The 25,102-nt window shown below is 35.3% G+C and overlaps 2 protein-coding genes and 1 long non-coding RNA gene across 5 annotated transcripts in view; 1 reads left to right on the top strand and 2 right to left on the bottom strand.

Moving 5' to 3' along the window:
* Positions 1–54: 54 nt before the first annotated feature.
* LOC121326636 lies at positions 55–12,065 on the top strand. Its single transcript, XR_005951489.1, has 3 exons — positions 55–479; positions 7,728–7,846; positions 11,824–12,065. It is a non-coding gene; the product is annotated as an uncharacterized LOC121326636 (long non-coding RNA).
* LOC121326635 (extracellular calcium-sensing receptor-like) lies at positions 2,270–6,310 on the bottom strand. Its single transcript, XM_041269972.1, has 5 exons — positions 6,038–6,310; positions 4,671–5,501; positions 4,341–4,568; positions 3,947–4,070; positions 2,270–3,616 (listed from the first exon to the last, which is right to left on the bottom strand). The coding sequence occupies exons 1-5, from the start codon at positions 6,293–6,295 to the stop codon at positions 2,724–2,726; spliced, it is 2,334 nt and encodes a 777-aa protein (XP_041125906.1). The 5' UTR covers positions 6,296–6,310; the 3' UTR covers positions 2,270–2,723.
* A 6,950-nt stretch (positions 12,066–19,015) lies between the features above and the next one.
* The window catches only part of LOC121327203 (neprilysin-like), a 27,060-nt gene continuing 20,973 nt past the window's right edge, over positions 19,016–25,102 (bottom strand). For all 3 annotated transcript variants that reach the window (XM_041271082.1, XM_041271084.1, XM_041271083.1), the window contains exons 20-24: positions 24,309–24,442; positions 23,197–23,262; positions 21,539–21,634; positions 20,576–20,652; positions 19,016–20,138 (exon numbers count right to left, since the gene is read on the bottom strand). In XM_041271082.1, coding sequence (XP_041127016.1) covers positions 20,039–20,138; positions 20,576–20,652; positions 21,539–21,634; positions 23,197–23,262; positions 24,309–24,442 — 473 coding nt within the window. In that variant the 3' untranslated portion in view covers positions 19,016–20,038. The remainder of the gene's footprint in view (positions 20,139–20,575; positions 20,653–21,538; positions 21,635–23,196; positions 23,263–24,308; positions 24,443–25,102) is intronic.

Genomic DNA, 25,102 nt, shown 5'->3' with positions numbered 1-25,102 from the left:
GGGGCAGGGGGGGACGCGAGTGGGGCAGGGGGGGAGCGACGACAGTGTGCTTCCTATCCAGCACTGGGATAGCTGTAGCTTGGGTGCCGTTTTTGGGTTTGTTCGTGATAGAGTTTGTTTAATGTAAGAGTTTTGTTTAAACCTTTCATTTGTTATTTGCGAATGAAGTGTGCCAAGGCACTTTAACTGAAGGTCCGTGTTTGCTATTTCTGTCCCTGACCAGCCTTGACCACCCATCACTACACCACACGATCTAGCTCGAAGGCATGACATTTGTTTCTATTGCTACTGGAGCAAATACGCATTGAGAAAAAGAAAAACATGTTACTTGTTTTTTGTGAAAGCCTTGGACAGCAACGTGCTCAGCTTTGTATTTGTGTTGGCCTCTGACAGAGGGTAAGGGAATTGACAGCCTTGCATCTTGATTCATGCAGACTGACAGTGAAAACTTTTCTGTGAAAGAACATATAGAGTCAAAGGTAAGTGAGATGTTGAAGAAACTATCTGCCTTAACTACAGTCTAATTGCACTGAATTTACAATGTATTCTGGTACATTTTTACCTGTCTCAAGTACCATTCTTACCTTCAAGAGAAGCAGGACTATGCTTACCAGAATGCGTTGGGTTGTGAGTTGAAAAGACTGTTCCACTGAACACGTAATACATGCAGTATTAGTTACATTGGTACAGATTTAATGGAATTGCTGTTTTAATTACATAGGCATTTGTATGTTCACTGTAAGACCAGTGTGCAATTTAGGATCTCATTAAGCACTCTTAAGTTTAACATACACTAGGATATTTAAAAAGTATTGGAGACTTGAAATGTCTAATACAATTAATTTCAGAGCATTCTCTTGGTCAAAAACAATAATTTGTATTCCAGAGGAGATAAACTTCTACCTAATGCCACACTTTGCTGCAAATTCTATGATAGATGTGGTATAGAATTTCAGTCAGTGAGGTCTAGTGGGTGTGCATCACTATTGGTCTACACAGTAACGGCACAGTATGTGTGAAACATGCATGGGCTTAATTTGGGTATATGCTGTTTTATATGAGAATGCAGTTACTCATTTGATTTGCTATATTAGTCCCATACACACCTGTGTTTGTATGTAAAGGCAATCCCTTGGTTTTAGATGCTGTATGTGCAAATTATCTTCATAAATTTGCATTATGTATACAGCCATGTGCATTGTAAAAGTAACACTGATAAAAGACGATGTTAAAGGGGATTTATATAGATTTTTAAAAAATATCCCCTCAATACAGAAGCCGATTATGTTGATTTGCGTGATTTTACAGGACAGAAAACCTTCCATCATGTGACCAGTCTCCTGAAGGGGGTGGGTTTGTTTTGGAATCCCCATCATGTACGAGGAATTGCTTGTGTTGACAGGCATTACACTAAGCGCTTTTAAAATTAAAAATCTCGATTATGCAATATCAAATAATAATATTATTTATCTGAACTGAGCAATACTGTGATTTACAATTCTCTGCAGCAGGGGGATATAAAATAATGAGAGCATGTACCATTCCAACTTAATAACCATGGAATGTTTGTAAAGTCAATAGAAATTATAACCCAAATAAAACATGGAAAAACAGTAGTGGAAAATATCTTCCTCACCACTGCATTTCAAGCTGGCTTCACTGGGTCTTCAGAGTGGGTCAGTGCTTGAGATTTCTATTTCTATTTTTATTTTTATTTTTTTAAAGCAATGTACTGTATTTATTTTTTGTTTGGTCTATTCAGATTAAAGGAAATATAAAATGATTGTAAAAAAATAAACTTTATGATGTAATATTTGAGGTTATTTAAAATAAATCCCAGCTATTCTTTTTTAAATTCAACCATTAATTCAGTATTTATTTGAATTTCAGCAGTCAAAGTGGCTTCAAGGGATGTTTCAGTTGTAACTACTGAAGGCTAGTCACAAACCTCATGGTTTAAAGGGTCAAATACATTTACAAGAATGAATCATAGTGCTTCTCCCATTGTCCTGCATTGCCTGTCCCTGTAATTCATTACCTACTGTGACACAACAGAATCACTTACTTTATCTTGAATAACTAGAATGACCCACATGTATTTTTCCAAATTAGTTTTTATTTCATTAAAACTGTAAATATCACATTCAAAGGAATTTATAGTTGTGGGATAACTTTACAACATTGCTTCAGTAAAACAATTGCTTTGTAATGCAAAGTATTTAAAAGCAAAGTACAAGTCTTCTTCATGTGTAAGCTGTGGAAAGACAAAACAAAACTAAAAATGGGATTCCTACTGTTGTACTAACATAGCCTGGCTCTTTTAGAGCAGGGGTAGCACATGCGCTCTCGTCCATCTGACCCGTCCCAAGCACAACATCACAACAGAAAAGCATTCAGAAGAAAGTAATTTAAGCTTGGGGGACTCATAAATATGAGTAGATTCAGATAAGTTACGTAATAGGAATGGGGAGCATCTGATAGAATAAAGATGATAAGGATCAAAAGAACATTGAGGTTTCACATCTGCCTTAGTTGCTCAATGGGAAAGATTGGAAAATAGCCAGTGATTCACGATAGTCCTTTTTTGCCTATTTCTTTCATGGTTTTCATGCTTCTGTAGCCTTTCATCACTATGGTAATACTTCAAAATACCCCAGAAAGATATGGTAAATATTATGCTGCAATAGACAAATAAAGACCTTTCAAAACTGTGTGTTGGCTGATCATTTACTCATCATCTGCTTTTTAGTATTCTTTTCTGGTTTTAGCAAGATAATGTAACACTTAGGGACAAATATGCAAACAAGGAGGCCGTAGCTGGAAGACAAAATAGCAAATATCTCTACAGCTACTGTGTATTTTCCAGGGGAGCTAACATAAGCTGGTATGAAAGTGATCCAAACAGCACAAAAGATGAGCATGCTGAAAGTGATGAACTTCGCTTCATTAAAGTTGTCTGGAAGCTTCCTAGCTAAGAATGCAAGGACAAAGCACATGCATGCCAGTGCACCAATGTAACCTAATACAGAGGCAAAGCCCAGCACAGAGCCAATGTTGCACTCTAGAATTATTTTTTCGCTCTGCTGGGTGTTTTTGGAGGGAAATGGAGGATATAATGTCAGCCACAGCGTACAAATCACAACCTGCACCAAAGTACAGAAAAAGATGCCTGCTCTTTGCTGCATAGGGCCAAAATACCTCATTATGTTGCTGCCAGGAAGCGCAGCTTTGAATGCCATTAGCACAACAACTGTCTTGCTTAAAACACATGAGATGCAGAGAACGAAGCTGATGCCAAACACAGTGTGTCGCAGCATGCATGACCAAGTTAAAGGCTGACCAATAAAGGTAAGCGAACAAAGAAAACATAATATCAGTGAAAACAAGAGCAGAAAACTTAACTCAGAGTTGTTGGCTTTTACAATGGGAGTGTCTTTGTAATAGAAGAAGACAGCGATTACAGCTGCAGTGATGCCAGCTCCAAATATTGCAACTACAGCTAAAATAACTCCCATAGTTTCTTCGTAGGACAGGTATTCGATTTCTTTTAGAATGCACTTGGTTTTTTGGACGTTGGACCAAAAATTGCTCGGGCATTTCTCACATTCTATTGCATCTGCAATGAAGAACATCATGCAAAAAATTAGTTTACAATCTTTTTCAATTGTAACTGCAGGTTCAGTTTTATTGCTCAAGTCCCAGAACAATTAGATGTAATCTGATGTTACCTAAAGAACAAAGTACTCTATCTTACTATGAAAAACATAGCTGTGTTTTGCCCAACAGTACGTGTTTGTTTGGAAGTCTGTAACAAGTGCTGCAGTACTTCTTTCTTGAAAAGAAAAGGAAAATATTTAACTTTGTAAATCTGAGAAATGGGACAACTATAACATAAAAGGCTTGGACAGTCTACATGTTTGTTTGTATTTTTTCATACAGTACATACCTGTTTGATTACTAATTTCTCCACCAGGGCACGGCAAACAATCAAAACAACAGACTGGCTGTCCCTTTTGAACTGCTCTTCGAGTCCCAAGCGGGCAGCTTTCTGAACATACTGACTTCGGAACCTATTGATTTACAAACACATTTGTGGTGTGAAAGATTCAGTTTCATGGAGTAGATCAGAAATGTTTACCTTTTAAACTTGTATTACATTTTATTTGTTTAGGTATTCACTGAACAGCCTCTCATGGTATTCTTTAAATACTAGAAAATGTGTGACAAAACCCAATAATTTTAAAGACAACGTGATATGCTAGGATTATAATTGTGTTTAACTGTATCCTTCATTTTTTTTCACATTTATAGAGCAAAACAGAACTGCCCTGTATCCTTACCTTGCTTTGTCCTCCACTCCAGACAATCTTCTCCTCATCAATTTCAAATTCATTTTTAGACTCCTCTGTGGCATCAAACTGGCCCACTTGAACAAACTCAACAGATCCATCTGCAGCCATCTGCCAGTTAATAATATCATATGCTGCGCTTGGATTTCCATTTTCATCAAAATGTATATATTCTCCTACTGGGCTTTTACAATTGACCTTACTGAGGTAATGGGTGAGCTTCAAAGACAGGCAAAAATAAATTAATTTAAACACTGCAAAGTTCAATGTTAAATCAGAACATTAATCACAACGCTTGTCTTTCAATGCATTGATTATTACCTGCCATGGTTGAAGGTTAGTCATGTCTGAGCATGTTCCATTCTCAAAAGGTCCATTTCCACTTTTACACAAAAGCAAATCGTGTACAGCTTGAGCTATTGCATACACAGCCTTATACACATTGTAAGTGGCTCTCAGCTGTGACACATCATTATAGATGCTTTGAATATTATTTAAGTCTTCCAAGCCTGTACATCTTGTCTTGGAAGATGGAAATGCAACAGTTTCATTTACTGAAAAGTCTAGTGAGCATCCAAACATTGTTTCCCAAAATTCTGCAATGAATGGATCAGCTGGATTTGCATGGGGATGGATTCTACAAAGGAAAGATTTCAGACCCTTGATTTCTGCTTTGCGGATCGCAAAGCCTATGGTCCCTCTCAGAGATTGTAAGTTTTCTTTGGCTGAGATCAATGTAGATGTAATCCAGCCTTCAGTTGCAATCCATTGTTTGTCAGTAATGTTTTGACGTATTACTTCCTCGAGTACTGAATAAATGTCGCCCTCAATAGCGAATGTAACAATGACTTTTGCAGTAGATTGTTTAATTGTCTGTACAATTTGCATGATCTTGTTCTTAGAATATACCTTGGGTATGATTTCAGAGAACGCAACACAGACATCTGATTTTTTTATTTCTTCCCTGAATAACTGTATTCCAAATTTGCCATAGTCATCATCACCTGCTATTACTCCTACCCAAGTCCAGCCGAACAGTTTGAGAAGCCTGGCCATTGCTCTGGCTTGAAAGTTATCACTTGGAACTGTTCTGAAAAAGGATGGAAATTCTTTTCTGTTGCTGAGACACGCACAGGAGGCAAAGTAACTAACCTGTAAAACATTAAAAACAGGTTCAGCAAATGAATGTCCTAGATAAGTTAAGAAAACAAATCAAAATTTATTAAAACAAAGAACTGAGACAGAATAACATTTATAATCTACGTACTCCAGGGAACCTCACAGCGTTTGGTTCTGTTCTCATAAGCCATTGGTGTATCAATGAATGCATAGTGCATAATTGCATTTACTGGTATACTAAGCAATTAGCTGCCTGGTTGCAAATAGAATAAGCAGTATAGTCAGTATAGTAATAAAAGTACCTATGTATCATTCAAGCACATTCATGTTATAATATGTTCAGAGCACAACCACTGTAGAAGTAGAGCCAGAAAAAAAATATTCACACATGGCTCTGATATGTTGGTTTCTTGTTTGATTCCTTCTTTATGTTTCGAACGTGGAGCTCCAATCTGTTGTTTGTGTGCTCAATAGAACTGAGCCCCAAACTATTGTTTGTGTGACCCGAACACTGAGGCAATAAACATAAGCTCCCATAGTGTTAAATGGAATTAGGGTATATATCTTACCATTGGAATTCTGAAAACTCCAAGTGTTCTGGCTATAATTATGGAAGCAGTTGAAATTGCATCCCCAATGATCACAGGCACCTGTGGGGATTCTCCACACATGGAGTTAGACACAGCTTCCTCGTCTCCAGTCACAAGTGTCATAGCTGCTCCCAGTGCATTTAGATAAGTAGCGCAGGTGTCAAAAATGGTATAGCCCAGTGTGACATTAGGGAGCAGTTCAGTGTTGTTATTTATTTCTTCAATAGCAAAAATCATTGTCTGCACCCACCGGAAAGCTCTGAAATAAAAACTAATATCAAAGAGATTAATTAAGACCTCTCTGAAAAACACCAGTAGTAGGTTTGCAGTTTTTCACATATGATATTATTACCCAAAACAATATAAATAAAATTAACAATAAAAAACAAAAAAACCAAAACAATTACAAACTTGTTACCGCTTCATATTAGTCCCAGATTGAATTAACATTTGGATACACTTGAAGCCATTGACAAGATGATATGTTCTTGTACTAATGGCTTCAAGTACAATTCCTACATACTCCATTAATGCGGTAAGTTACTTACCCTTCACATTTCGATGATTCAACTTTGGCCCTAAAAGAATGATCAGGTTCAACTACTCTGAAGTGGAGAGGGAATAGCCCTCCCAAGTTAATGTCACCCTTTTTGTATAGTCCTGTTAAAACGGGTTGCCCGTGATGCTGGCAAGTAGATTCTTCAGCTCGATATAGACATCTGTTAAAAATGAAATACAGATAAACCAATAAATACATATACATTGTTACCGTGGACAGAGGTAGAGAAAAAGACAAAGAGTGATGTCTTCTAAGGACTCTTATATAATGTTTTACCTGCAGCTAAATACAGCCCTCTCAGCAGCTGTGTAGTTTTGCATGCAGGAACGTGTAAGTAATTGGACAAGAAAACCCTCAAGGAATAAAGTTAATTGTATATCCCTTACAAACAAAGCAAAACAGAGCCATTCACATTGTGTTTTATTTCTTACACCTTATTAGCTTTAACAGAAAGAATAGTCACACAAAAAAAAAAAAAAAAAAACATTTGTGTCATTACCAACCACACAGTCAGCTCGAATACCATATATATATATATATATATAGATATATTTATATATTATATAATATATATATATATATATATATATATATATATAGCGTCAGTAACAACCAGCCATTGTGTTGTTATTTATAAATGATATAAATGAGGAAAGGCTGTTAACTACCACATGGTATATACTCTCTAATCAGGGTTATTTTTTTATTAAATACAAAGTTTTCCCATTACAGTACCTTAATCAATATGTTTGATTTAATCTGTGAGAAAAAATCAAATCTGAGTAACTGTGTATTAGTAGCCTTGGAATTAAATACACTGTTTAAGCTTTCATTTCAGTAATATCTCATGATTTACACTATGTAGAACTATCTGTAAACATGTTAAATGCCGCTGGGGAACACAGGTGAGTGTCACCTGGGTTAATAATAAAAAAGATACCATGTTCTGAACAAAGTTCACAGCTGCATGAATATCATGGGGGAAATCATATATAATTGAATAATTGCAATAACCTAAAGCATAAGATAATTTGTTTGTTTTTCACCCATATGTGTAAGATATGTTCCTAGTCATAAGCTTTAACACATTTTTATAAATTTCATTAACAGACGGAAGTCATGTTGGTAAACGCATCTGGAAGTGAGTCATACAGAGAAACCTCTCGAGATCTGAGCAGGGTCCTAGGCACCTGGGTCTGTTCTATCAGACTAATGGAAACTATACCCAGGTCAGGAAAAACAAACCATTGGATGCACAGCTGCCTGGTGCTACTGTTGAAATCTCCTGGACAATCAAAGACAGTCAAAAAAACAGGAACACTATTTATATTTACTGTGAATGAACTTTGATTTGTGTACCTTGTGTCTCTCTCATCTCTCTCATTAAGGTAATATATAATAAAAATAATATATATATATATATATATATATAAAATATATATATATATATATATATATATATTATATATATATATATACATGTATATATATATATATATATATATATATATATAGATATATATATATATATATACCTATATATATGTATATATATATATATATATATATATATATATATATATTAGTGCATGCCAAATATTCTGCACTTAAAATGACTTTGATTTGGAAAATTTCTGGTAAGGTACTTTTATACAACTAATGGTTTACAGATCTGCTGGTAACCAACTGTGAACACCCTATACACCTCTGGTAATGACAAGAAAGAATAGGCCAAAAAACATTTGACAGTTGCCATGAACTGACTGACACCACACATTACAAAGCACAACAAGCCTGAGTTATTTAACTACATTTTTTCTTAGTCTTTTTTTTTTTTTATGAATAAATAGCAATAGTTATTATATAAAGCAGTACCTTCAGAATATTTATTTATAATATTCAGGAATAATTGTGAACTGAGCTACAGACAGCTGAGCATTTTTTTTTTTTTCAAAATGGTAACACAATGTGCAAACTGTTAGTAAAGAAATGCTGTAACATTGAACTGTTTGCTGAATACTTTTGAACTGTACTGAAATAATTATGAAAGGCAACATATTCATAAGCTGTTTTTAAGTCCTGCATTCTATACATTGGATTGAGCACCATTCCATATAATAATCTGACAACATTGTCCAACATTTACACAGTTGTCATTACCACAGCTCAAATGCACTTACACTGGCAAGAAAAGTGAAGTAGTTTTGTACCAGCAGTACAACTATGAAAGATTTAAACTCAGTCTCAGTTTGTTATGTTAATAATATCATTAACATCTTCCACAAAGGATGAAATATATATAAAGTCACAAACCTTTACTCTAAATAAATGGCTAAAAATTACTTTTTATAAATAACCATGAGCCCCTTTCAGAATACATTAGGACTGGTGAAAGAAGGTTTCATTATTTTTTTAAAAAAACAGTTTTGATCAATTAAATCACATTTTCCTTTCATTAAAATTTAGGTCAACAGTTTATTCTCAGTTTTCAACTGAACTGTTTACTGGTAACCTTAGACAATGTAAAAAAAAAAAAAACACAAATATGCCTGAAAACAGTTCCTGTAGTATTCTATTTTTTATAGGGCATCAAGTTCTTACATTTACCTTAACACTGCAGAAAAGATACAGCTTCCGAAATGGCAAATCTTCCTAATCTGTTTGTCAGAATGAGACAATGCTTCTCTCACAAGGGGATAGCTTTTCATAAAGCCCAATCCTTGCTAAAATGTTCTGTACACACTGATAAGCAGCTTTCAGGAGCTGTACCAATCTGCATTGATGATATGATCTACAACAGGAATTCTGTGTACACTGTTCTGCTTGTTAGCACACTGTGATGCCCTCATTAGAAGCACAAAGATGTGACTTTTATGAATTTATACTGGCTTCATCTAGAAGTATGATAGCATATTTGGAAAGGAGAGCAGCTACATTCCACTGCATGTCTGTTTAAAGCAACATTCAGCAAAGGGTTAGCAGCTGTTGTACCATTGTTTTATAACTGGACAACTAATCGAGGGAAGCAATGGACAACATACAACTCAATTGTGACTTTCATTATTCCCAGACAGAGTCCTCTCCAGATTATCTCTTTTGTTTTGCTTTTTATTCAGTTCCTGAGTGATGCTATCTATCTATCTATCTATCTATCTATCTATCTATCTATCTATCTATCTATCTATCTATCTATCTATATCTTAAGATTTTTATATCATGATTGATCTCACTGTTCTCCTTTGATCACAGATGACTCAGGTGGTATATTTCTAAGGTTTTACAACATTTTCATAATATTCTGTAATAGTGTAAAAGTGACCTCAGCCAAGCTGCATATGTTATGCTTTCCTCACTCATGAGTTTTTCTTGTTAAAGATCAAATGAATGCCTCGTGTTTAGTTATGCCAGCCCTTCTCATGGTTGGTTGGGCCCTACACGTCACCGCCAGGGTGAAACTGAAAGAACTTTTTCTAAATTAAGTATATATTAATATATATATATATATATATATATATATATATATATATATATATATATATATATATATATATATATATATATATATATATATATATATATATATATATATATATATATATATATATATATATATACTGAGTGTACAAAACATTGGGGAACACTTTCCGAATATTGAATTGCACCCCCTTTTCCCCTCAGTACAGCCTCAATTCACCGGGGCATGGACTCTACAAGGTGACGAAAGCGTTCCACAGGGATGCTGGCCCATGTTGACTCCAATGCCTCCCACGGTTGTGTCAAGTTGGCTGGTAGTGGATCTCTACTCTGAATAGCTCGTTCCATCTCATCCCACAGATTCTCAATTGGATTGAGATCTGCTGACTAGACAGACCACTGCAGTAAGCTGAATTCACTGTCATGTTTGTGGAACCATTCCTGGACAATCCTAGGCTGTAGCATGGGGCATTATCCTGCTGAAAAAATCCATTAGCAGATGGGTACACTGCTGCCATGAAGGGATGCACCTGATTGGCAATGATGTTCAGATATCCTGTGGCATTCAAACATTGCTCCACTTTTATCAAGGGCCCCAATGTGTGCCATGAAAACACACCCCACATCATCACACCACCACCACCAGCCTGCAATGTTGACACGTGGCATGATGGATGCATCTACTCATGTGGTTTTCTCCATACCCTAGTCCTCCCATCATCGTGAATCCTCTAGTGTCCAGTGTTTTCGTTCCTTAGCCCACTGCAACCGCAGTTTCTTGTGTAGGTCGTTGGCTGCCATACCCCATTTGTGTCAAGGTACGACGAGTTGTGCATTCTTTTATGGGTCTTTTGGCACCAATGTTGTACTGGACTGTCAATCGACTAACTGTAGCCTTTGGGTGGTGGACCATCCTTGATACACACGGGAAACTGTTGAGCATGAAAAACCCTGCAGCCTTGCAGTTCTTGACACACTCAAACCGGCGCGTCTGGCACCTACTACCATACCATGTTCAAAGGCACTTAAATCTTTTGTCTTGCCCATTTACCCTCTGAATGGCACACATACACAATCCATGTCTCAATTGTGTCAAAGCTTAAAAATCCTTCTTTAACCTGTCTCCCCTTCATCTATACTGATTGAAGTGGATTTTACAGGTTACATCCTAATAACTTATAACTTTCAACTGGATTCACCTCGTCAGTCTATTTCATGGAAAGAGTAGGTGTTCCTAATGTTTTGTACACTCAGTATATATATATTATATACTGTGTGTGTGTGTGTGTTATATATATATATATGTATACCTATTATATATATATATATATATATATATATATATATATATATATATATATATATATATATATATACACACACACAACACACCAAGGCTTCATATGGATTTGAATAACATACTTTGTGTTTGTTTGTTTGTTTGTTTTTTAATATGAAAAAATGTTATAACACAAAAACAATTATGAGATCCAAGTTTTTTCAACAATAGTGTGCATACTATGTATGCTTTATATGTAAATTTCAGTAATGCAATGTACCCCAATTGCCACTACCTGTCTTATCTGTATTTATATTGCTACAACAGTATTTCACTTTTTACTTAATTTTGTACAGCTTTGTAAAGTTAGTTTAAATTGCTATAACATAAACTGGCCACAAATTACATAAAAGGTAAATGTGAGGAATTACATCTTTGTTCTTTCTTTTCTAGGTGGACATGAAGACATGTTGACAGAAATAGTAGCAGAAGGACAAGCCACCTTAAAAATATTTTAATAAGCTAAACCAAAAAGTCAAAATGCAAATCAGGATTCTACTTAACTAGTGTTTCCATTTTTGTTACCGTATTGTAAGACTACACAAGCACACCTATATTGCAGCTAGTGAAGAAGTATGAATATGCATGTAGCTTGTGAATGCTTTTACAAAGTTGTTAATTCATTTTAAGTCAAATGTATTTCTTGCATGATTGGATTTATTATAAGTGACAATTATATTATACAAAACAATAAATTATTTATTAAAAAAAAAAAAAAATGTAATTGCTTTATACCTGTATCACACTTTATATGTATCTAGAGAAACCCTTTAGCACAAGTTATCATAATCTGTTCATCTGCCATACAATTACAGAACCGCTTATCCAATAGCATGTACATTATGAGAACTTGGATCATCCAGGAGTTTACATCATTCACAAGGGTTATTTATGAACACCCATTGCATTAGTTGCATTAGGATGCTAAGAATAGCATCAATGTGTCACCTGTAATGTTTCCTACAGCCCGTAAATCTTAAGCATATTACATCAAACAGTTAGTTAAACATTACTGCTATATAAAAACAAATACAAATGTGAATGTGAGCGCCACTCCTAAAATGAGAGAACTGGTTCAATTGATATGACGATATGAATTAGGAAAGGATGTAGGCATATTTCTGTTTAAAAAAAAAAAGGTTTGATTGTTTCTGTAAAGAGAAGCTTACATTCTGATATTATCCTCTGGATTGCTTACGGGAATACAATATGTTAGAGAGCCTGATATATTTATGTGTTGGGGTGTGGTAGAGGGGTTACACTTTTCATATCAAATAAAAAATCCCCATGACACCTGTATAACTCCCATGTACCCACTTTTAAAATCAGGTTCAAGGTATGAAAGATCAGTTAAACAGGTGCAATGTGTAAGCTAGTGTATTCTAGTATTGCGATTACCAGTGGAAAGCCATGGCTCAATTCACCCTTTTCACTTCAGTGATGTGTCTCTAATATATCTCAACTGACAGATCTGTGAATCCATTCTTGGAAAGTCTTGCTTCATACACCAGGTGACATATTTTCCACTCTATTTTTCAAAGCTGTCAGTGTTTGTAGGATTGCCAAGCTATGTGCAAGGCAGTTTAAATAGCAAACCCCAGTAAATGCAAACTTAAGACACGTGGGTGTCTGTGACTTTCACAAAGTGAAACAGTTTCTAAAAAGCATGTTTGACATTGAAATCTCTTGGTAGAGCCTGTTTCAATACAAGTTAATTTTATGATGTATTAATAGCATCTATGACTTTTCTTATGCAATACAAGTCTTGAGGCTTTGCTTGATGGTCTTCTACCCCACTGTTATGGCAGATGTTAAGCCATGTCTTGTCCAACCCCTGTACATTTAAAATGGTAGGTGCTGTGATAATTAACAAGACAGGGGAGAATTTCAGTCTGACACTGCTTATTTAACCATCCATAGAAATCAGGAGTGTCTAATGTTGTCAACCCTATTCCCTTCAGGTAGGTTCAAAACCACCATGGGCACGGCAATAATTTCGGAGGCCAAAACCTGGCAGGTACTGTAACCCTAACAGCCCGCTCACAACACAGACTGTAATCCAATCACACAGGGTTTAGGGACATTGGCAGAGCAGAATGCTAAAGCTTGCACAGTGGCTGCTTGTAGAATCCCTGCTCCCAGAGGAATTCAGTAGCGTTTTCTTGGTGTATTTACAAGCACAGCAAGCTATAAAAGAAACACTGCATTTTTACAAAAAAAGGAAGAAAAAAAAAGTTGTGTATTTTCAAGCTAATATGTTTCAGTGAATAAGACCCACTTTGTCAATAAATATACTTATAAAAGTTTACTCTTACTAAGTTGTATTTACACTGGAATTGTTATACCACATTTGTAAATACAGAGTAATTACAATAATGACTCATCGTGCACAATTTCATCGAAGGTGTGTCTGTTTATTTGCATTTTTTTTTTCTTTTGTATCTGGATCATTGTTGGGGTACCTTTATATTCCATTCAGTTTTATTGAAAGTACTTTTCTTACTGCCTGTACAACATATTTTGTTCATACTTTTTGTTCTAAGGTTCCTTAACTGATGGAATATAACATTACTTTTCTATTTTTGCATGTATCTGTTACTGAAAATGAGTTGCAAAGCTCAATCTCATCTGTCAGGTTCAAAGTAATTAACAAAGGCAATTACCACCAGGCATGAGTAAAATACAAATTAAAAAATGCTTTCCCTTATTATTTATTTTTTTTAATTTTATTTTATGGTAGCTAGATATTGTCTTATAAAAAGTATTTACATTTGTATGAATGCTTTGTGTTTTGTAAAATATTCAGTTGCTGTGTTACAGGTGTGTCTACACAAGGATCTCTGCAGAGTGAAATGAGCATTTCAGAGAGAAAAGCGTCTTCATCATGTGCTCTAAGGGCTGTCAAAGCATTGTAGAACATTGCTGAACAGTGACTTAATAGACAATCTCACCAGTGTGTTGGGTGTCATTCTGTGCTTTTCCGAGTGAAAAGATAAAGCGGGTTAGTGAGAGCAATTTTATCTGCTCTTTCAACATTCATAAGATCAGGATTTAATAGGGCAAAAACAGCGTACTCTTCCATTGTGCTTATGTCAGACTAATGCACTGTCTCAACTACAGCTAACGATTTCCAATGCGCCTTTACAATTTGTAATTCTAGGAACCTTATTTTAAAAGCAAATTCTGTTTATAAGCCTCCCTCAAGTCCACTCACCAACCGTACAAATAATTTGGAGATACGTATATATATATATATATATAATATATATATATCTAATATATTATATATATATTGTGTGTGTATACCACACATATAGGGTGTATTGTATATATATATATATATAGATAATATATATATATCAGATATATATATATATATATATCACTGGTCGAGGTTCAAGTGTGGTCCACCCGCACAGTACCGTCCTATTCATGGATAGGATATATCTATATATATATATATATATATATATATATATATATATATATATATATATATATATATATTACCGCCGGATTCTTTTTTTTTTTTTTTATTTATATAGCACCTTTCATAGTAGACCACCATCACAAAGCACTTTACAAGATAAGAGACTAGGGTGTGTGAACTGTGCATCAGCTGCAGAGTCACTCACACAACATCTCACCCGATAAACGATTAAAGTGAATCAGCATGCAATTCATCATTGATTAAAACAAAACTTTATGATAAGCTGTCAAAATGTAAAGGAAATGGCACCTTAGAAAACTTTAGAGGACTATTTTGTTTTCTAGATAATAACAAAAAAAAATAAAAATACTCAAGTCTTATTAGTAAACGCAGTAGTAGTAGTGGTATATTACAGTACATAACCCTGGTAAGGACACATTTCAATCAATGCATCAGGACTGAGTGCATATGGAAAGCCACATAAAAGAGCACTGGTAACAATGTAAGCCTTGTGATTACCAAAAAGAACATTAGACACTTGGATGGTGGCTCCTGCCATCAACTCTCATCTTCCCTGCATGAAATCCATTACATGAAAAAAGAGAACCCTGAGAAAATAACAATTTTCAAAGAGACTCTGCCTCATTTTCTATGGCTTCTTGAGGGTGATTAAAATAGATGCATGCCATTCGCTCTTGATAAGTAACACGGAGGACAGCATGCCGCATGCAGAGTACACTGATCTAGTTTATAAAAGTTCAAAATCAGTGCAGCATAATAACTCATCACTAGTAAGCCACTGCTGTGTGTTAGAACTGCCATGAACAGGCAAGGTTACAACTAGCCAGTCTAATTTGGCGGTCACAGATTTAAAGCATAGATACGCTAACAATGTGACTTTTATTGAATCCCAATGTGGTTGGTATACATGTAATTCAAACAAGAACAATCAAGTCAGTCACATACTGATTTTGGCTCGCATTCAGTATCAAATAATCTTTCGCAGTATACCATACGATATCTTGATGTTGAAACTGCGTGTCTATTTTCTGTCCTATCCAAAGCTAACTCGACTATTTATTTATGTAGTTATTTATTTACACATTTAATAACAGCATTCTATATTCCTAGGTTCACCCCATTGCTGGATATTGTGTTTGTTTCCCCAGCACACATCTGCTTGTTAAACACCAGTGTTACTGCCTGCCCAACTCAACTAATGACATCATAAAACATGAATTTCCAAACAAGCAATCTGTTTTACTGGAAAGGGCATATGCATTGAAGTGTATTTATGAGAAATTTAGCAAGCCTGCAAACAATGATTTACAGTAAAGCAACAACCAATAATTGGATGAGTAATTAATGCCTGCTGCTGTGTCAAACCTGTAATTTTACTCAGCAAAGCAGAAACTAGAAAAATAAGTCACAACTTATGATAAATAACAAAACAGCAGCTTTATGTAGATAATAAACATTAATAATGACTAATAAAGGTAAGAAAATTAAATATTGTTTTTTTATATATATATATATATATATATATATATATATATATATATATATATATATATATATATATATATATATATATTTGTAACACAGAGGGGAGGGGGTTAATTCTCTTGCACAAAAAAAAAAAAAAATCTTATACGTGTTAATTATTTTTAATTGTTTTATTAGTAATTATCCCCTGCACCTGGCTATTATTGTAAATTAGAGCCAGGTGTACGGTATTTAAAGAAAGCGCGGCTGCTGTGTGAAGAGCCTGACTGTGTGTCTTAGAAACTGAAAGGTACTGTGTTAAAGTAGTACAAAATAGTGGTGTCTAATACTGTGTGTTTTGTTTTTCAGCCGGTAAACAGCCTAGCAGTCTGGTAATTAGTTTAGGTTGCCGTTTGTGTTTTGGTTAGTGTTCAAAAAAGAGCTAAGTGTTTAATTTGTTCTTGTTTCATTCTTGTTTATTAAAAACTGTGCGTCAGCACTTTTGAAAACTCAATTACCCTGTATGCTGGGTCTGTTTTAAAGGGGCAACGAACGTGAGTGGTCACTTGGATCATATATATATATATATATATATATATATATATATATATATATATATATATATATATACACACCAGTGATTGGAAATCCTGACCTGTGATTAGTTGAAACCTCATCATAGGAGGAAAAATAAATTTAACTACTGCCCTCACATCCTTACAATATTACAGTCTGTCATGTCAGTCCCGCCCCTTTTCAAAGGCGTGCCTTTCTCCCCTGCACTCTTCACAAGAGCAAATGGTTGAACACCGATTTACACTGAACGCTGAATTACAAAACATACTGCAAAAGAAAGATGCTCCAAACACTGAAATGGTGATTAAAACGTCACTGTCACTGTTTTCTGACTTTCTGAAATTCCAACAAATTCAACTCGACGATGTAAACAAATATGTCGGGCTGATATAAACTGGATTGTGCAGCAGTCAACAAACCAGACGGAGACGGACAAAATCTTTGCTACAAAAACATTTTCTGTTATTTATTTATGTTATTTATTTATTTACTGATGCTAAATCAGCTATATTGAAACAAAATATATAAAGTTGTATTTACTATCCAACCTTGCCTCACTTACTTTCTTGACTGATTCATATATTAAATATGTACTGCAGACTCAGCCACAGTGGAAAATGAAATGCCCCTTAGGAAGACTATTGTTACCTCCAGTGTGCAATGCCCTTAGCCTGCAGCAGGAATATTATTCCCTTGGGTCAATTATTTTCTACTATAGCTCTCCTCTCCAGTCCAGAGAGAGAGAGAGAGAGATTATATATATAAACAAACTGAAAGGCTGACTAAACAATAGCAAGTAGCAACTAACAGCTCCTGTAGTTTTCTACAGAGTGTCCTTGCAGTCTGTTCAAACCCATTAAAAACCTTAAATGGGATACTTCAAAATAGATGAATTGCAGAGCTCAATCAGCCACAGATGGTTCAAGAGCCATCCTTGGGACAACCATGGTGAGGGATGCTGTATGAAACAAGCTAATAGCCACCCCATTAGAGAAGTAAAACAAGCTATCTTCCACAGCAACCTATATTATGTCATGTACTTACAAAGTGGTATAATTTCCATCAATATTAGCATGATCTATCTATCTAGCTCTATCTATATATCTATCTATCCTGAGCATCAAAAGAAAAGTGTCACTTATATTTGGATAAAATTCACTACATGCAATCAAAAAATGACAGAGCAGGTGCAGTTACTTTTTATTGTGCTGATTAACAACTGACATCACGAAGATGCTGCAAAATGATCTGTTGAAATTGGGCCTCCCAGTTCGTGGCCTGTCATTGACAGTGTGTGCCTAGTTATACCGTCTCACCAGGTTTGATATTGTTGGCTGTGAGCACCTAAGACGGTGAGCCACAGTACGCTGCCCAAGTCCAGCCTCCTACATGCCAATTGCACGAAGCGCTGCTCTCTTGACAGACGTGGCATATTGTTTTTTTTCTGTGATTTTCTTTATTGCTTAAATCAGTCCATACCCAGTGTCCAATCAACTGTCTCACTAATTAAGTGATTAAGTGCATATGCGTCAGTCATAGTCACTCAAGCGTGTCATGGTCAAAAGGATGAATGAGTGATTAAAAGAAACCAAAAACATTATGTCAATGCCCATCATTTCTATACCTTATTCAAAAATAGATGTGTAATAATAGTGATGATGTTTGGTGTGTGTGTGTATATATATATATATATATATATATATATATATATATATATGATATATATATATTATATATATATATATATCTATATAATATAATATTCACTGACTGTAATTCAATAAGTATTGTATGAGAGATTGCAAAGCGTAGCGCTCCCTCATTACCCTTGTGGTCTCAAGCATGTACCAGATTTAGATGTTCAAATTACAGCTTTCATTGCATGCTGTCAGTTAAGTGCTAACAAATGTGTTTTTAATAACGTTGAAATCAACAGGGGTATATTTAACACAACACACAGAGAGCTGCAAATGCTCAAACCACATGCCCTTCATGCAGACTGTGAGGAGTGGAGGAGTTCCATAAAATACCAGGCTTTCAAATTTACAAATTAAAAGAAAAAAAAAAAACAAAAAAAAAGCAAAGATGTGTATGTATATTTTTTGTGCTAGCGTTTATTAACAAATTATTTTTGAATACGCTTACTACAAGGTATCTAAATTCAGGCATCTGAGGTGTTTTTGTTAACTTTCTAAAATCTCTGTGCTCTCCCGTACTAAAATGATTGAACTATTACCAAGTATTTAAGTCTTGTGGTTTAAGCTAATGTATTTTATTATGCATGGACAACAATCCTTTGCAGGGTGTTGACAAAACCAACACCACCGTCTAAAAAATAAATAGATGTAAATATCGGATTTTGAAAGACATTCAATCACGTGTATCGTGGAATATGGAAATGTACACATTTTCTATATCATTTTAAACAGACCTTTTTCGCGTGAGACATTAACCAACATCGTCAAACATACATACATTTGTTCAATATAAAATTATTCAGAAATCCCAAACCATCACATTTCAATAATTAAACCATTAGTCTTTTATTATTATTATTAATAATAATAATAATAATAATAATAATAATAATAATAATAATAATAGTAAAGGAACATTTAACATAATTATATGGGAAGTGAAATCAAAAATCTTTGGTGTGAACCAATATTCTACTCTGTACAATCTTTTCTCGTGAGCACCCAAAGTTTGTATTGAATAAAGCCCTCCAATTTACAGGATAAATACAGCTTATTTGTTTATTTATTTATTTTTAAGTAAAATGCATAATATTTCTGCCCCCCCCCCCCCCCCCCAAATTTAAGGAACAATACAATGCTGTTTATGCAATTACATTACTTTTGTCGACATACTACAAAAAATGTAACTATTTTATGGAAAGTGTTCATTTTTTTTCATTTATATCCATATAATGCTAATTGAACCCGGATTTTAATGGAGCATTCATATTTACATTTTTTAACGCAGGTCTAAATCGAGACAACAATATCTGAGAGCAGAAAATCGAGTTATTCTACCTTTCTTGATCAGTTATGTCCCTGCATAAAAAAACTAACAGTCTGTCATTAATAGTGGCTCTTTTTCTCCATTCTTTTTTTATCACCAAACTCGACACTTCTTCTCAGGAGCCATGTAATCATGCTTGCGACAGGAAAAGGCGTCAGCAAATTCTGGAAAGTTCTGCAATGACCCTAGAACCCTGTTATTAAAACAAAAACAAGCAAATCAGATTCATCAGACGGTGACACTGATCTCAAGCTGCACAGTGCAGTAGTTTTATTTTTAAGGCACAGCATCTTTGAGTATGATAGTGTGATACAGATATATTGTATTGATTTTTAATTTGGATTTTTACATAATTATAATATATTATCTGTGCCGTGTTGTAAGATGTTTTTTTTTATTCCACTTACCTTTATTGTGACAAATCTGCAGAAATTGGGAGGGGCTTCCTAGGATGATGAGCAAGTGTATTGTGTGTGTGTTTGTGTCTGTACCAGATAAGGCTAGCTACTTTGAGTCTACCTGCTGTTTGTGAAATAAAACATAACCCACGCAGCATACACTAACTACAGAGTTGTTACACTACGTTTACCAAAGCTTGCCCTTCTTTTATTTAAACTTCATTGAACTGACCTGAATTTGCCAGGACTGTGCGCATCAGTTTTTATAGAGTTGACAGCATACTCTGGCCTGTATGTTCCGCACCACACCTGCAATTGATGGCAAACGTATTTAGTTCTTCAGGAAATCCAAACATATGGACAGCATGACAATTGATTTAGCAGATAATTATTACTGGTACCAAAATCTAAATTGGCTTTACTGAAGGAAAATAAAAGTTCCAGTTTGCGTTGATCTAAATAAACGACACACTTAGTAGGCATCGTGGTATCCCTGAATAATTGATAATCGTACATTTAAAAAGTATTTCATAAGCAATCTGTCGCAGGACTTAATTAATTGATGACCAATGCACAATGATTGGGTTGAGATATTGATATTTCACTCCCTGTGAAACATGTTTCTACAATGATCACTGCATGGTACAGCATGGCAGAAACCCAATCGTGAAACATGTTTCTACAATAATCACTGCATGGTACAGCATGGCAGAAACCCAATCGTGAAACATGTTTCTACAATGATCACTGCGTGGTACAGTATGGCAGAAACCCATTCATGTTGCTTTTCACGCTCATACCAACAATTAGACACTTTCCAACACCAACAATTGAGTCTACAAACAACTCTTGTTGCTATAATATAACATAAGAACCAAGCTGTTCATTTACTGGGCTAAACATACACATAGTAATTATAGCTTCATTACTGCAGTGTGCACTGCAATTATATCTTCTTAGTGTATTAAGTAGCACATTATAATTACAGGGACACATATAGTAACACAATTGTCTTACAACATACAAGAATAGAAGTTCAGGCATACATGACTCAAAACAATCGTATAATTAGAGATATTACTTTAAAGAGGAGCGACTTGCAGGCATCATCTACCATTGAGATTTATAAGTTCAGCAATAAGATAGCAGGTTAGCAAACCACACATACCAAGTGACAGTGCATAGAAGTTCTTACCTGCGCAAAATTGAGGAAGAACAACTGTTTGTGGTTCAGGCCAATCCCGGGCAGCAGGTCTTCCTTGCCATGGTTGTTAATGTAATTTTGGTATGCCTGAAAATGCAGTTACAAAGTACGATTAATCAGAGCCTTTAATAGCTAATGTTCACTGGGGTATTTTAAGGAGGAAAACATAGATGAAAAGCTGGACTATAGCACCATGGAATAGATAATAAATGAATAACTTTGTTTTATGAATGTATGAAACATCAGGCTGGAGATGTGTAGGGATATATCATGATCGTATCTTCATAATGTTTTGAGTGCTTGTTTTCTTTTTAACAATAACTATAATTACAGAGATGGTAGTTGTCTCGCTCGTGTGTTGTATGCAGGGCCAAGGATAATAAGCTTGTTAGGTTATGCACATTTTTGTTCCAGCACTTTTTTTTTTTTTTCCAAATGTCAAAATGTTAACTAAGACCTGAAGGTTTGAATGAATTTCTTCACATGCAATCTCACAGCGTGTTGTTTATCCACTGTTTCAATTTATTCATTTCCATCTAGGTTCCTTTGAACTTCATCAAGCTGGCAGCTGATGCCGCTCCAGTGCAATAAATTGTATCCTGCACACTAAGGGAACTGTTCCGTAAATAAATATATGGATTTTGCTAGTTTGAAAAGTATCCTTGTGCAAGCTCATAGAGTTCTATTTACGTGCATTCTGAAACTCCAATGAAACAAAACAATGTGAATAGGAAGCAATGCTCATTTACATGATAACACACTTAAAACAATCTTTAAATAAGAATAAGAGCATGAACCACTGCACTCTAACTGTAGTGAAACTTGCTTTCGTTGCAATGGCATTTTACATAATAAAGTCCAGATAAAGAATGGCTTGGGAAAAATAAAAAGATCGTTTTTTTTATAATATTCCACGAATAGAACCAAAAAGGAGTTTGTGCCCAGGACATTTTGATCTGTTGGTCAAATACAATTTTAGGAAAGGAACTTCATACACTTTATTTTAACAGTTCACGGGTAGACTTCCCATAGGAATAGCCATACAGTAATTAGATAGATTACAGTGCATTAGTAGCCTTGCAATGTAATAACTGGGTAATTACCAATAAAAATAACCTTGTAAATACTATTTTGTTGCCTGAAGTAATGACATGGTAACACCATCACACATACCTCTTCCCAATTATAATTATTCCACCAATAGTTATTATGTAAGAGCAGAAAACGCTGGAAGTTATTCATATATTATAACATGGTTATGTATGCGCTCAATCAAAAGTGCAACCAATAATTGTAACTACATAAAACGAGCAAGATACTACTCAGAAGAAGAAACGAACATCTCCAACCCAGCAGTGTAGCTGTTTCATACTGTTTAATACCTTTACAATTGGTTTATTCCTCTCTGAAGTTGCCTTTGCTGTTGTACTTTCTTTATTTTCTATATTCCTCTATTCATTTATCTGTTTCCTACAGTAGTTACCTATTTTGGCAGTATGTCGTGGTCAATAACACTATTAGGTCAAAATGATGCCGTGATCACACTTTCTGAAATTACAATGGTATTCTCCTACTCTTAAATGACATTCACTTTCATACGGCAAGTCTCTTAAACAGGGAAACACTGAAATGAAGGGGCTGTTCCTTACCTGGTATGATTGTCTGATTCCTCCATTATCTGCAATGTTCTCTCCTAAGGTGTTGATGCCGCTGAGCTGTTAAAAGAAAGCACACCAGGTACATTAGCGTGTTCTCTATGCCCTAGTTATACAACCCATATTACTCATTCCTAGAAGCATTACAGCTTCTCTGAAAGATCCAACCAAACAAAACAATACAGGGAGTAGAAGGCTGTCTGAATTATTTACACCACTCTAACCCTTTGAGCGGATCCAATTATTGTTCCCACACCGAGAATTAAATCTTAGAGAGATTAATGCCAGATTTTGCTCCTCGGTGTGTAAGAAGGAATTCGGTGCAATGTAATGAATTTCAAGTGATCGTAACTAATTGACTCATTTACCACAATAACAGCTGTAGATCCGACAACATTTTGCTTAAAAAGAGTTTCACTTAACATGTTGCTAATCCAACAAATAATTATCAGCAAACCACAATATGAACTAACACTGAAATGTAAGTGTGGCAGGTTGGTGGTGGTTGGCAGGGACAAGGTTAATTCCTCCCTGCCAAAAAAATGTGAAAATGTGGCTGGAGCCTTAATTAGATAATTGCTAATTACTGACCTCAATTAGCCACATCCCGTAAAAGGAGAGCCCAGGACTTCATTTGGGGAGAGGAGTTTGGTGTAGTAAATTCTTACCACTCATTCATTTGAATTCAGTCTATTCTACACAGTATTTCTACCTAACCACAGTCATGTGAATTGAGTAATTATCAAACTACCAGTCTGGGTAACTCATCATGACCACACCGCCTCAGTAAAGCTTGATATATGTTGTTTTCTCTCACATCACTTCTTCTACGTTATCACTGGGTTGTAAACACATTCTTTCACATTATTACTGCCAGTCTATTTCTGCTTTTGCTTGGGGCTGGTGTATGAATCATGTTCTTGCAGTAGATACGGTTCTGTTTTTCAGGTGTGTTTACACTGCCTATATGTTTTCATCATGTTAGTAAACTTCAGTTTCCAGGGAACCTTTTCATAGTGGATAATTAAGAAAATGTCAGCATCATATCATCAGCATTATATATTGAGGTGTGCAGCTGTGTCACTGGGATTACAAACTAAACTTACATGTTGTCCTCCGGCTAGATCCCACGAAAAGTTTCCGTACTGATGCACCATGCACTGGGAAAGTTCTTTAAACCTTGTGGCAGACTGCTGGGTCCACCAGTCACTGAGATCTCCTTCTTTGTCAAAATTTCTACCTGTCATGAAAGTTTAATGGGACACTGTGTCTGGGAATTTGAACCAAAGAGCAGATGTCTTAGAATCACATACATATAACGTGATCAATTCTTCTATTAATTGAATTGGAGTGGAACAGAATGATTCTGCTTTTAGAAGCCACATTTATATTACAAATCTGCTAGCCAGAAGAAAAGTTAAGACTTTATTTTTTCAGTAAGTTAGTAAGAGGGGCAGTAAATGAAGTCTGGGTGTAAGAAGCACCCGATACATTAATATAGTTAAAGACTAGCAGTATTTAGATCCACAAGTGTTTTGATCATTACAATAGACCCCCACAGTTCTATGGTAATCACTGGTAGAATCATGTTGAGAAGATTAGTTACAGTGGAGAAGGGTAGCCTATTGGTAATGCAAGTCACATGAATAAGACAGCTGATGTTAATTAGGTACGGTACGGGAGTACTATCCTTTAAAATCTCAGAAAATGGAAATATATCAAGACATCTGGTTCTTATTAACTTTAATGTAGAAAACGATGGGTTACAGATGTAACTCTGGTTCTCTGAAAGAGAAGACAATCAACAACCAATACTTTTGGGATATGCCTGCCACAGGTCAGGTATTTACTGTCAGAGCTGCAGATAGGTCCCTCCGGGGAGCGATGTCCTCGGTCTCGC

The sequence above is a fragment of the Polyodon spathula genome, chromosome 14 (genome assembly GCF_017654505.1).
Source record: "Polyodon spathula isolate WHYD16114869_AA chromosome 14, ASM1765450v1, whole genome shotgun sequence".
Taxonomy (NCBI): Eukaryota; Metazoa; Chordata; class Actinopteri; order Acipenseriformes; family Polyodontidae; genus Polyodon; species Polyodon spathula.
Note: the sequence above shows the minus strand (reverse complement) of the source record. Positions and strands in the feature narration are given on the sequence as shown.